The sequence below is a fragment of the Pan troglodytes genome, chromosome 3, assembly GCF_028858775.2.
Source record: "Pan troglodytes isolate AG18354 chromosome 3, NHGRI_mPanTro3-v2.0_pri, whole genome shotgun sequence".
In the NCBI taxonomy this organism is placed as follows: domain Eukaryota; kingdom Metazoa; phylum Chordata; class Mammalia; order Primates; family Hominidae; genus Pan; species Pan troglodytes.
The window spans coordinates 22,938,055-22,950,906 of NC_072401.2; the positions used below are offsets into that span (position 1 = coordinate 22,938,055).

General features: G+C 40.2%; 1 protein-coding gene across 1 annotated transcript in view; it reads right to left on the reverse strand.

The window, feature by feature from the left end:
• ADGRA3 (adhesion G protein-coupled receptor A3) overlaps nucleotides 1-12,852 on the reverse strand; it is a 128,386-nt gene that overhangs the window by 77,456 nt on the left and 38,078 nt on the right. Inside the window, exon 2 of the mRNA XM_001164297.5 lies at nucleotides 8,901-8,972. Within this exon, the coding sequence (XP_001164297.1) occupies nucleotides 8,901-8,972 (72 nt within the window). The remainder of the gene's footprint in view (nucleotides 1-8,900; nucleotides 8,973-12,852) is intronic.

Below are 12,852 nucleotides of genomic sequence, written 5' to 3' on the forward strand. Positions count from 1 at the left end.
TTCTCATGGTCCAGTACCAAATATGAGGGCTGTTGGGCAAACCTCCCAACCAAATCACTACACTGAAAGCTCACCTGGGGACCTGCTTCTGGGGAAATCAGCCTGGTAATGTGAACCAGCCGGTACCCAGGCCAAGCAGAGACCTAAGGAAACTCTGCCCACTCCATTCTGAGGACAAATAGCGAAAGGTGTAGACCAGAAGCCATTCAAAAATTCCAAACTTCTACAATGAATGAAGGTGGGAAAGGTTTGCAACTATCAAGGATTCCAAAATTTAATAACACTATAATTATTGCTATCAATTATTTAATGTTTAATTTTCTTTTGGTTGGGGGAGCAGCCTTCTCCATTGCTTTAAGGTGGAAACACCTCTACTTCTCCATATGGTATAGGTAGTACCCCCAAATTTTCAACACCATCCCTTCAGGCATGACACCTGATCAACCTTGTGCAGATTTTTCAAATACTCTGGTCTTAGCAATTATACGACTTTGGTCTAACTAAACCTAGGACTTGTGGGAGAGGGAGGGATGAGCATAGACATTCCCACTGGTTTGATAAGAGGTCAAGATCTGAGTCTGGAGCTGCTAATGGCCCTGTTGCTACAATCTGAAGAAGCCAACAGATGGGAAACGAGAAAAATGGTGAGCCCCTGGATCCAGCCAAGCCTGAAATCCACCTCTAACTCTGGGCTGTTTGGATGCACAAACCAGTAAATATAGTGAGTTGGTGTCTATCACTTATCAGACCATTAAGACCTTATAATCACCCTAGGAGGCAGTGTCATTGTTGCAGATGAGGAAACTCATGCACAGAAAGATTAAGAAATTCGGCCAAGTTGTTGATTTTAATAAGTGGCCAGGATTTAAGTGTATCTTTCTGACTGACACAGTGGAGATTTACTAAAGGAACCAAGTAAATTTATAGCTAAAATAATAGGAAAACAGGTAAACCAAACACACTGAAAAGTTGGCCATGATCAAGTTGAGTTGCTGGAGATAACTTTCTTTCAACTTCTCCACATGTTTGAAAAACTAAGTTATTTTATGTGGTAACCCCCACCCTTCCAATTAGGCCTCAAAGTCACTGCCTCTCTGTCCTGGTCATCATCATCACCCTAGCCCAGGTTGTAAACCACACAAGTTCTCACCTGTGTCCGATTCTCCATTTGAAGTGATCTTTTTAAACACAGACCTGATCAAGACTTTGCTCTGATTTAAACCACAAAAAGATCCACAGTCCCTCAGAAGGAAGTTCAGGTGCGTTAAGGTAACTTCCAAGGATACCTGTGGTCCCAGCCTTGCCCACCTTTCCTTCACCAACTCCCACTTCCCATCTGCTCAACACATTCCCTTAACATTCACCCTGTCTCTCTTCATTTATACCAGTCATACTGCAAGATGTTTCTAGAAAGGGTATTTCCTCTCACCTCTAGACCTCTGCACTTGGGATTCCCTGTCCTGAACGCATCTCAATCTCCAACTCACAACTTCACCTCCATCCCTCTTCACCCACGTATCCTTGAGGCCTTGGGTGAAACTCCATTCCTTCCTCCAGAAAAATACCTGTGAATGCTGGGCACATTGGCTCACGCCTATAATCCCAGCACTTTGGGAGGCCGAGGCAGGTGGATCACCTGAGATCAGGAGTTCGAGACCAGCCTGGCCAACATGGTGAAACCCCATCTCTACTAAAAATACAAAAATTAGCCAGGCGTGATGGAGCACGCCTGTAGTCCCAGCTACTCAGGAGGCTGAGGCTTGAACCCAGGAGGCAGAGGCTGCAGTGCTGAGATCACACCACTGCACTCCAGCTTGGCGACAGATCAAGACTCCGTCTCAAAAAAAAAAAAACCTGTGAACAACAGCACTCTGCGCCCTGTCCTGTGGCATCTCTTATCACGCTGTACCAAGTGCACCTCAGTTACTTCAATTGTCCTCACTGAGAGACCACAGGATCCACAAAAGCAGGCTCTGCTCCACTCAGCGAGGGGGTGACACACAATATAGAGTGTGTGGATGGATATATTCATGGACGAAAGAACACACCAAGGCTAGGAGACAGAATTACATTAACCTTTCTATAAAAATATTTTTAGTAAGTTATGGTTGGCTACAAAATTACAAGGCTGTTCATAAAGCCAGATAACGTGGAGAATGCGGTATCTCATTACTAATCATTTCCATTTCTCCATAAAAGTAGACAGTCATGACGTCTGTAGTTGACCTTCGAATAATTCACCAAACATATGTAAGCATATTCCAATATAGAAGAAAAAATGATGGCATATTCTTAATAATTACCGAATTGTTGAACTGGGTAAGTAAATTGGTAATATGAAAGATTATGGCATTGTCCTTTCAATTCTTCCATATGTTTAAAATTCTTCATAATCAAATGTTTGATCCCCAGCATTTTAAGTCCCAGGAGGTACAGTTAATCATCAGGACTGACTTATTAGTTCCTATCTCCCTCCCTGCAACTCCCCAACTGACCCTCATTTCAACAAGATAAGATTATTTTATGAAAAAATTCAACCTGTATGTTTTTGACTTGTTTTGCATAAGCTAAAAGGCTCTGTAAATAGAAATATATAATGTCAGTTCCATTATTTTAAAACACATGTTTCCCTTTTCAGATTTTAAACAGCATCTACAACAGGAACTGAGTTAGTTAGCTAAAGCAGTACATCAATTTGGAGTCAATGATGAACTGCACGTTTCTACAAAATACCTCTCATGAATAACTGAGCACTGTAATATGATTTAAAGATGTACGTTTTCTTTAATAAAAAATTCTTGACATATTATATAACATTTAATAATAGCCATATTAATCAAGCATTGCCAAAAGATATTTATAGTCAGATTCTCTCATTTAACATCCCCTTTCCCCCCCCCAACCCACAGCTTCCCTAGTAAACAGGAGTCTGACTTCAGGATGTATGGCTAAATCTGAATACATTGGATCATTAAAGCATAAATGAAAAAAGCACAAGAATTGCTTAAATAGAACTAAAGGAATATTTTAAGTTCTTGGTAAAAGAACTACCTCCTATAGGAAAGAACATGAAGTATACCAGGTAAGATGCCTTTAACTACAAGTATCAGAACCCTCAACTCAAAATGGCTTGAACAATCACAAAAGTAATTATCTGGCATTACAGGAAATCAAGAAGTCAGGCCTTTGTGGTTGGTTCCACGCATCTCTCAGATCCACCATCCTCAGAATGTAACTGTGCCTTCAGGCTGAGCCTATGGTATCCCAGGTTCAGAAATCACCTCCAACCACAAAGTCATAAAAAGGAACAGACTTTCTTCTCGTACCTCTCCTTAAAAGCTAGGAAATCTTTCTCCAAACCCCACAGCAGGCTGCTCTGCTCCTCATCTCTTATTGACTAGGACAGACTCTGTCAATAGCTGGAAGAGATGCTGAATTACCTTAGCGGCCTAGGGGTAGGATTAACATTGGAAAGTCAAACACACTGACCAGTAGGCAACTGTAGTGTCAGCAGTGAAGAGAATATGGGGGAGGTATGTCACTAAATACTGGTAACAAAATATATAGCACAATACAAGAATGTCAATTCCATAAAACGAAGACAGAGATGGGACTCGGTGCGGTGGTTCACACATCTGTAATCCCAGCACTTTGGGAGGCTGAGGCGGACAGATCACTTGAGGTCAGGAGTTTGAGACCAGCCTGGCCAACGTGGTGAAACCCCATCTCTACCCAAAATACAAAAATTAGCTGGGTGTGGTGGCACACACCTGTAATCCCAGCTGCTTGGGTGGCTGAGACAGGAGAATCGCTTGAACTTGGGAGGTGGAAGTTGCAGGAAGCCAAGATCATGCCACCACACTCCAGCCTGGGCAACAGATTAAGACTCTGTCTCAAAAAAAAAAAAAAAAAGATAGAGATGGAAGAAGGAAGGAAGGAAGGAAGGCTATAGACTAGTGAACACATGGATGATGGATATAAAACTCTCAGTGCTAAAAACAATCTAAAAAAAGGTATCTATCAAAAAACCAAGAGGAAAATTTATAGGAAGTATAAATTTTAGATAATTCCATCTTCTAATAATAATGTTTTTTAGCAAGTAGGCCAACAGGGACTATTATTATGCAAGTTTAGCAGACTAACAGCATGAGACCTATAAGATCAAGGATCCAAAACATCAATTACCTGGGGAAAAAAAAAAGACCCCTTGGTTGATGTGACAGAAGGGCCTATGTACTCTTCCTGCAGATGTCTGCTCACTTCCCTCCCTCACCTCCCTCTGTTCTGTGCTTTCCTCCTGGAGGAGGTGTCCCTGCACACTCTACTGAAAACCGAGGACACCCTCAACCCACAGAGAGCCCCCTCCTAATTGGTTTTGCTCCATGGCACTTACCACAATCTATCATCTTCTTTACTTGTCTGAATCGTTTCATTTATTGTCTATGTTCTCAATCACTAGACTGTTAAGTTACATGAGGCAGAGAGTGTACACTACTTGTCTTCTTCACTTGAAAAATGTCCAACACACAGTAACTCTCAATCACTTCGTTGAATGAATGAATCCTCACTGTATTTATCGGACCAACTGGTGCTTGACCCACACCCACTTCTTCCCACACTATGCTTTCTCCTAGACAATCTCATCACCACCTACAGCTTTAAGACCCTAGACTCAAATTTGTAACTCTAGCCCAAACATACCACTTCTTTGAGTTCTCAATGTCTCCATGTGGAAGCCTAACAGCCATCTCAAAAGTCAACCTATCCCACATTCAGTGTGGCACGGGATACCGTAATCTCTGCCTTCACAAAACCCCAGGGGATTCTGATGCACATGAAGTTTGATAACCATGGTCTAGTGTAGGGCACTGGTCTCTTAACAGAGTATGAGCTTTAAATTACCTGAGACCTGACACTGCTCCCTACTTCCACCCCATCCCAAACCATCTCATCCAGCATGAGCAAGGTTCTGTCTTCAAAGTCTTTCTAAATTTCATCCCATTCCACCACAAACTCGCAGACATTCACAGTGCTGGCACTCCCAAACTTGGTATCCTCTTACACGTTTTCTTTATCCACAGTACTTGAGATTTGCTTACTATGTATATCCTATGTTTCTCCCCATTACTGCATATGTTCCATAAACCCCAAGCCTAGCACAGTGTGCGCACCTTAAATGTTTGTTGAATAAATTTAAATCAGCTACATGGAAAAGACTCATTACCTGTTGAGGCAATACTTGCACCAAACCTTCATATTAAGCTAACTATCTTTTTACGATTTTAATTAATATGATACAATACATATGCATCAGTTATCTACTGCATAGACTTCTAAAATAAAGCAAACTATGTTCAAAAAGGTGAACCAAAACTAGAAAACTAGCTTCCAAGACACCATCAGGATGTAGTTACTTTGTCATAAAAAATAAAACCCCAAATCCAAGCTCCTAAATTAAAAAAAAAAAAATCAACCTAAATATTCCTATGAAAATAAAGCACACACACACACACTGCTATCTTCCTACATGGGGCAAGATCAGAAACAAACAATGGGTCATGTTCATTAGTTCAACGGAGCCAGCTCTTACTATCTCAGCCCACTCTCCCCACCTTACCCTACAAAATCCTAACCTTTATTCTGTATGACTTGGCTCCTATAATTTCAAGGCCACAGCTTTGAAGTTCTGACCTTGGTGTGAGTAATTCCTTGTTCTGCCAACCATCTTTTACACCATACCCTATCTGCTGTATTTTCAAGTCATCATTATTCTGTTCTCATCTTCAGGACTCTCTAACTAGGCAAATCTGAATGGCAAACACGTTATTTGGCCAGTTGTGTCTCTTAGGTGGAATTCTCCCAGACAAGGGTGAAAATAATGGCTTTACTCAGGGGGTGACCCCAGAATGCACCAGCAGAAAAGTGGGAAGTGAGACAAGAGAATGATGTCCAACAAGGTGAGCTGCTGAAGACGTTACAACTGAGGTACCTGAGACTCAGTCCCTGGGGACTCTGAGGCCAGTGGAGAAGGCACCTCAGGGCGGCCCCACCTGACAGGTGAGGCAGGCAGGGTAGTTATCCACCATCTGCTATCAGTCGCTGGTGGAGGGTTGCTGAAAGCAGGAGTGGGTGGATGGGGTGGCTTCCACCCCAGTACCAGAGCCAAGAATGTTCTCAGGCTTTCATTTGGAAGACATAGGAGAGACGCACAGGAACAGTCAGCGCTGAAGGAATAAAGTCTGCTCCTCCAGAGGAGCAGGGAGCACCGAGTGTCTCCCTCCCAGGGCCAGAGCAGAGCAGCTAAGAGCCCAGCCTTTATTATCCTTAGCAAACTAACACAGGAACAGAAAACCAAATACCTTATGTTCCCACTTATAAGGGGGAGCTAAATGATAAGAACTTATGAACACAAAGAAGGAAACAACAGAGGCTGGGGCCTACTTGAGCGGGGAGGATGGGAGGAGGGAGAGAAGCAGAACAGATAACTTTTGGGTACTGGGCTTAATACCTGAGTGATGAAATGATAGGTACAACAAAGCCTCATGACACGTAACAGACCTCTTTAAAATAAAATAAAATAAGTATAAATGGGTAAAAAAGAGCCCAGCCCTTTCATCACTTTTTCTTTCTTTCTAAAGTGGGCTGCTCTTCCACAAAAACAGCATGGGAGGCAGGTCTCAACTGGGCATGCATGCCCCCGCCACACACTGTCAGACTGAGGCCAGGACTCCGGTCTGGACCTTGATGTGTGTGTACTTTGGATATGCTGAGCTTAGGGGCAGTGTAGATAAAGATGTTCTCTAACACAAGAGGCCCAGGTCCCAGGGTCAACACTCGGTTTTCACACTGAAGTCCCCACCAATAAAATGGTCTTTCAAAGTCCCTTATCTGTATATTTATCTCTGTGGTCCCAACAAAGGAGTGAGGAAGTATTTTGGGATTCGTGAATAAACATACCCCTGGCTGAAAACAATCACAGCACCTTGGTATCACCCAAAATGGCTAATTAATTTGTTTCTAACATGTACAGAGATTTGTTAGCTTTAAATGGCTGAAAATAAGGTCAAAGACAAGGGAAATTAAGAAATAGAAGCAAAAAGGGTAGTAATTCACACCACAGCACAGAACATTAGCTATGCTGTCTATACTTTATATGGTGTGCATGAACAGCCACATCAATCTTAGGTGCCAAAAATAAAATGTGTTTCTAAACACAACAGACACTATTTATAAACTACGAGTGCCTGCCATCCTTCCTTTTGGAAAGGGAAGACCACACTAATGCCTTTCATTATCAACTAAGCACATACTAAATGCCTGACACTGTGTTATATGCAAATGGTATCTGTCAACCCAGCAACTTTTCTTTGCAGGGAACAGAAAACATAATAGGAATGTACTGTCTCACACAATGATTCAAGGCAGTCTTGCTTCGACAGGTCCTCCCAGGCTTCCTGTCTGCTTTCCTGATAGTCCCAAATGTCCATTCCTGAACCAGCAGTGACCATGGAATGTGTATGAAGGACCGCCCTTAGCTTAGGCAGGCCTAAAGCCAAGGGTGTGATCAGCATACACTAAAGCACATGGACGACATGGAACATGATAGGAATATTGAAATAAAGTGCTACTACCGTGCCAAGAACATTTAAAAATATTCCTGTGTGTTTCTGTATATATATACACACACACACACACACACACGTATATAACCTAACTTAAAGACATCTGATCTAATTGAAAAGAACAGAGACACGCATAAAGAAATGAAGAACACTAGATCATATATATTTACATACACATCAGGAACCTAAGTAATGAAGTCCTGCGCGAGTTCAATCACAGGAGAAGCCTCTAAGGTGAAAGAGTCAAGAAAAGGCCACGCAGAGAAGTGGAGAAAGTGAAGCTGAGCAAAGAGAATTGAGAAAAATGAGGACAGTGTGTTATTCCACAGAAACGGAGACATCTTACAGTGTAGCTCCCTTATGTATTGTGAAATTTTATCCTAAATGCATGAGTTAACAGGGTATTTGAAATGTGATCCCGGTACAGCGTTCAGAATACAAGTAAATTAAATGTCCATTATCTGAAACTCACCAAAGCAAAAATGAGTGCTACCTGTAACACATCATAAGCAAAACTAGACCTAATTGCTAAGAAAAATATATATTTACAAATATATCACATTCAAAGACATCTGAATAAAATATCAAAGTTTATACTAGTGTTTTTCCCCTTGACATCACATCCTGGCTTCTGTTTTCGCCATGTGACATGCAAGCTTGGCCTTCCACCATGATTGTAAGCTTCCTGAGGCCTCCTTGGAAGCCGAGCAGATGCCAGCTCGATGCTTCCTGTACAGCCTGTGGAATCGTAAACCAATTAAACTTCTTTTCTTTATAAATTACCCCAGTATCAGGTATTTCTCTATAGCAATGCAAGAATGGCCTAACATGGCATACATATTTCAGGATATAGAATTTCAACACAGCATCAATGCTTTAAACTAGCATACTTAAAGTCAACAAAGTATGGTCCATGACCTCTGGTATAAGTAAAGATTTACTGGAAGACATCCACGTCGATTCATTTATCACTCCTAGGTATTGTCTTATGCAATACTCATTGGCTTATTATCTAAGGCTGCATTCACACTTCAACGGCAGAGGTGAGTCACTTGTGGCCAGCTGTGAAAACGCAATTTACTTACTATCTGGCCCTTTACAGAATTTAGTTACTTGTTTTTTAAAATAAAGTTCTTAAAATTTGTCATTAAAAAATGTTAGAAAAACTCAATTTTTATTTTGAATAGCTGGGAATTTAGTCACAGATTTACAATGAAGATTTACAATGAAAATGCATTAAACAAAATAATAATGAGATGATAATTAAAGAATACTCACAATCTTTCAAGGAGACTTAACCCAGAAAATGAGCCATTCTTCAGCTCGGATATCTTATTGTTACTCAGAATCCTAAAAAATACCAAACAAATAATAAGTTGCCTAATATACACTACCAATATCAAAGTAATTTAGCTTATTATGTTTAAACCTATGAGGAATTCTAAGACATCATTTATTAGCCAGAATGTTTGAGATGGCTGAAAAAAAGTGAGTGTCTTCCCCTTTCTCTGAGAAACCAACTATTTAAAGTAGTTTACTCATGCATCTTGTCACATCTAAATTATTTCTATCACACATAATCAAAACTTTAAGAGAGAAAAGTCAATATGTAATAGCTCTAAGTTCAACATAAGCATAAACAATACCATAGCATGTACATTTATATAATTAATCAAATTATGCAAGTTGAATACACATTTTTAAACTGGAAACTTAGCAGAAAAATGCATAACCTATGATCTTGTAAAATACTGACTTTATACAGAAATAAGGTATCTTCTAGATATCATTTCAATAAGACTGAATATTATTTGTAATTTAACAATATACAAATCTACTGTCCATTTGTGTAAAAATATGCTTTTCACATGCACTCACAGACAAACACAGGCAGCTGAATCATAATATATCTCATGCTTTTGGACAATGTTTATCAAAATTAAATTGAAAACAAAAACTGACTCAAAGAAGTCATAGTTGCGCCTATCCCAAAGGTCGGACTTGCCTGAGAAGAGACTTCATATTATCTGGCACTCTTTCTAGGCTTTGTAACTTTATGTAGCTTTTGGAGCCTGAATATCAATAATGAGCATCCATGAATGAGGTGAAAATGCTAGTTATCTGAATTGGGGAGTGGGAATATCAAGGTAAGGAAAATGAGAAAACCAAGGCACAAAAGAGTTAAGCAAAGGGCCCAAGATTACACTAGCCAATGGCAGACCCAGGTTTTGTACCCAGGAGTTCCTACTCCAAACGCCAAGTTCTTCAACATACACTAATGTTGGTCACGAGGCACACTACAGGCATCTGGGGCAGAAAATTCTCCATCACACACAGCATTGCATAACTTTCAGGGGCACCCTTCACAATGGGTACAGTGTGAGCTAGTGTTTTTTGAGACAATGCAACACAGCACTTCTTTGTATATACAAATATAAATGGAGCATACCTCTGGGTCAGAAGATTTTAGGTATTATTATTTTGTCTAAAAACAACTTGGATTCCTGGTATTAATACAAAATAGCCATTTGGCATCTGATTTTCTTTTATCTAAGTGAAATTTTAAAATCCCTGCAGATTAACATATCAGAGCCTTTTCTTTTAGGAATTCCTAAAGTGAAGCATAACTGGGTTTCGACTCCAGCTCTATCCCTTTCAAGTTATGTTGACTTTAGGCGAGTCACACCTCCTCTCAGTAACAGAGTTCCATTATTGATAAAATGGGAAGAATAAAATCTACCTCACGAACAGCAGAAGGAATTAGAAAAACCATGACATACTCAATGAGTATCCATTAAGTTTCAAATTCTGTTTCCTTGGTTCTAAGACACAGATCCTCCCTCATTTCAATGTTTTCTGACGTGTCAACTCAAGAATGGAAAACCAAACATGGTATGTTATCACTCCCAAGTGGGAGTTAAGCTACGAGAATGCAAAGGCATAAGAATGACACAATGAGGCCGGGTGCGGTGGCTCACGGTTCCCAGCACTTTGGGAGGCCGAGGCGGGTGGATTATGAGGTCAGGAGATCGAGACCATCCTGGCTAACACGGTGAAACCCCGTCTCCACTAAATATACAAAAAATTAGCCGGGCGTAGTGGTGGGCGCCTATATTCCCAGCTACTCGGGAGGCTGACGCAGGAGAATGGCATGAACCCAGGGGGTGGAGCTTGCAGTGAGCCGAGATCGTGCCACTGCACTCCAGCCTGGGCAACAGAGCGAGACTCCGTCTCGAAGGAAAAAAAAAAAAAAAGAATGACACAATGGACTTCGAGGAAAGGGTGGGATGCGGATGAGGGATAAGACTACACACTGGGTGCAGTGTATACTGCTCGGGTGATGGGTGCACCAAAATCTCAGAAATCACCACTAAAGACCTTATTCATGTAACCAAACACCACCTGTTCCCCCAAAATCTACTGAAATAAACAAATTTAAAAAAAATGTTTTCTGAAGTCCAGATCTTACAATCCAAGTATATTACTGGATTGTATTCTGTCCCTCCACCACCCGACAAAGCTATTTGTTAGTTACTAAAGCAAGGATAAGTCTTCAATCATTGGAATGAAGAAAGCATGGTGACCAAAAACATTCCGATTAAAATACAATTTCCTCTCATCAAAACCACAAAGGATTTGTTGTTGTTGTTTTTAAAAAGCAGTTAGCACAGGCAAAACAGAATTGAGACTCACATATGGACTCAAAGCTCACTTCCGGAACAAGATTTCCCAAGCAGCCCGGCAGAGCATATCAAGTGCCTATGACCCTAGCTATCCCAAACAGTATCCATCCTGAGCTGGCACTCACCAAACTGACAAAAGGTATTTCCAGCGACTTTATGTCAGCATGATGTAAAACAGACAAAAATCGGAAACTCCCAAAGAGGTCAGTTATAAGAAGAGTTAAACAAATTATAATACATCCAAACAACAAAATTGTATGCCTCCAATAAAAATGATTCTTTCAAAGGAAACCTGAAGAGAAAAATGCTTACAAGCTTTTAAAAAGCAAACATCAAAACTGATATCCTTGATTGACAATATATTTCTGACTCTGTATAGTCAAAAATAATAATAATTGGGAAGAAAACATCAAAATGATTGCTATTTTAGTGATGAGGTTTCTATTAATTTATTCTTTTTGGGTTTTTCTGTTTTGGGTTTTTTTTTTTTTTAGACGTAGTCTTGCTCTTGCTGCCCAGGTTGGAATACAGTGGCACGATCTCAATTCACTACAATCTACGCCTCCAGGGTTCAAGTGATTCTTGTGCCTCAGCCTCCCAAGTAGCTGGGAGTATAAGTGCCCACCACCATACCCAGCTAATTTTTGTATTTTTAGTAGAGACAGGGTTTCACCATGATGGCCAGGCTGGTTTCGAACTCCTGACCTCAGATGATCCACCCACCTCAGCCTCCCAAAGTGCTGGGTTTACAGGTGTGAGCCACCACACCTGGCCAATTTATCTTTTATTCTTTATAATCCTGCAATATCTTTCGAAATCTCTAAAATAAGACTTTTATTTTTTTAAGTATTTTTCCTCCTGGTAATAAATATAAGAATCTTAATTGCTAAGTACAGCTTGAGGTTGAGTTTATTTTGAGTATATCTTAGAAATAAAAACAAGTAAATAATTTATGCTTTGAGATTAAAGAGCCACATTTATTTATTTATATTCAATAAATGTTTATATAGTGACTGACGTTAGAAACTTCACAGGCACTAAAAGTAGTGCAAATAACAATGGTGCTGTATTCAGAGTCTAGGGTTTTAGCTGCAACCCCACAAGGAATAAATGATTCAGTTTATGTGACAGTCACTTCACTTTTCTAGGTAGACTTCAACTTCATTTTTAAGACAAAGAAAAAATTAGAGTGATTATCGAGATCCTTTCCAGCTAGTTTTAATTTTCTATATTTAATTACCATGTTTTAATGAGCAAAGATGTCAAACTTTGCAGTCACTAAGAATTTAAAATAAACCAAAGAACAGGGAAATGAAAACTACACAACGACCAAGCTCAGTGACATTAGTGTTCTGTTTCTGAGTAAAGAATGAAACCCAAACATGAGTAGCTTATAAAACACGGCCAGGGTAGTGGCTGAATTACACTCACTGCAATTCCAGAATGCTTCGGCCAAAGGACTGTCATTTCCTCAGTCCTAAAAGCTTTAGTACAAGAAATGATAGATTTTATTGAGGAAAGTAAAAAGGAAGACATTTCATCACACT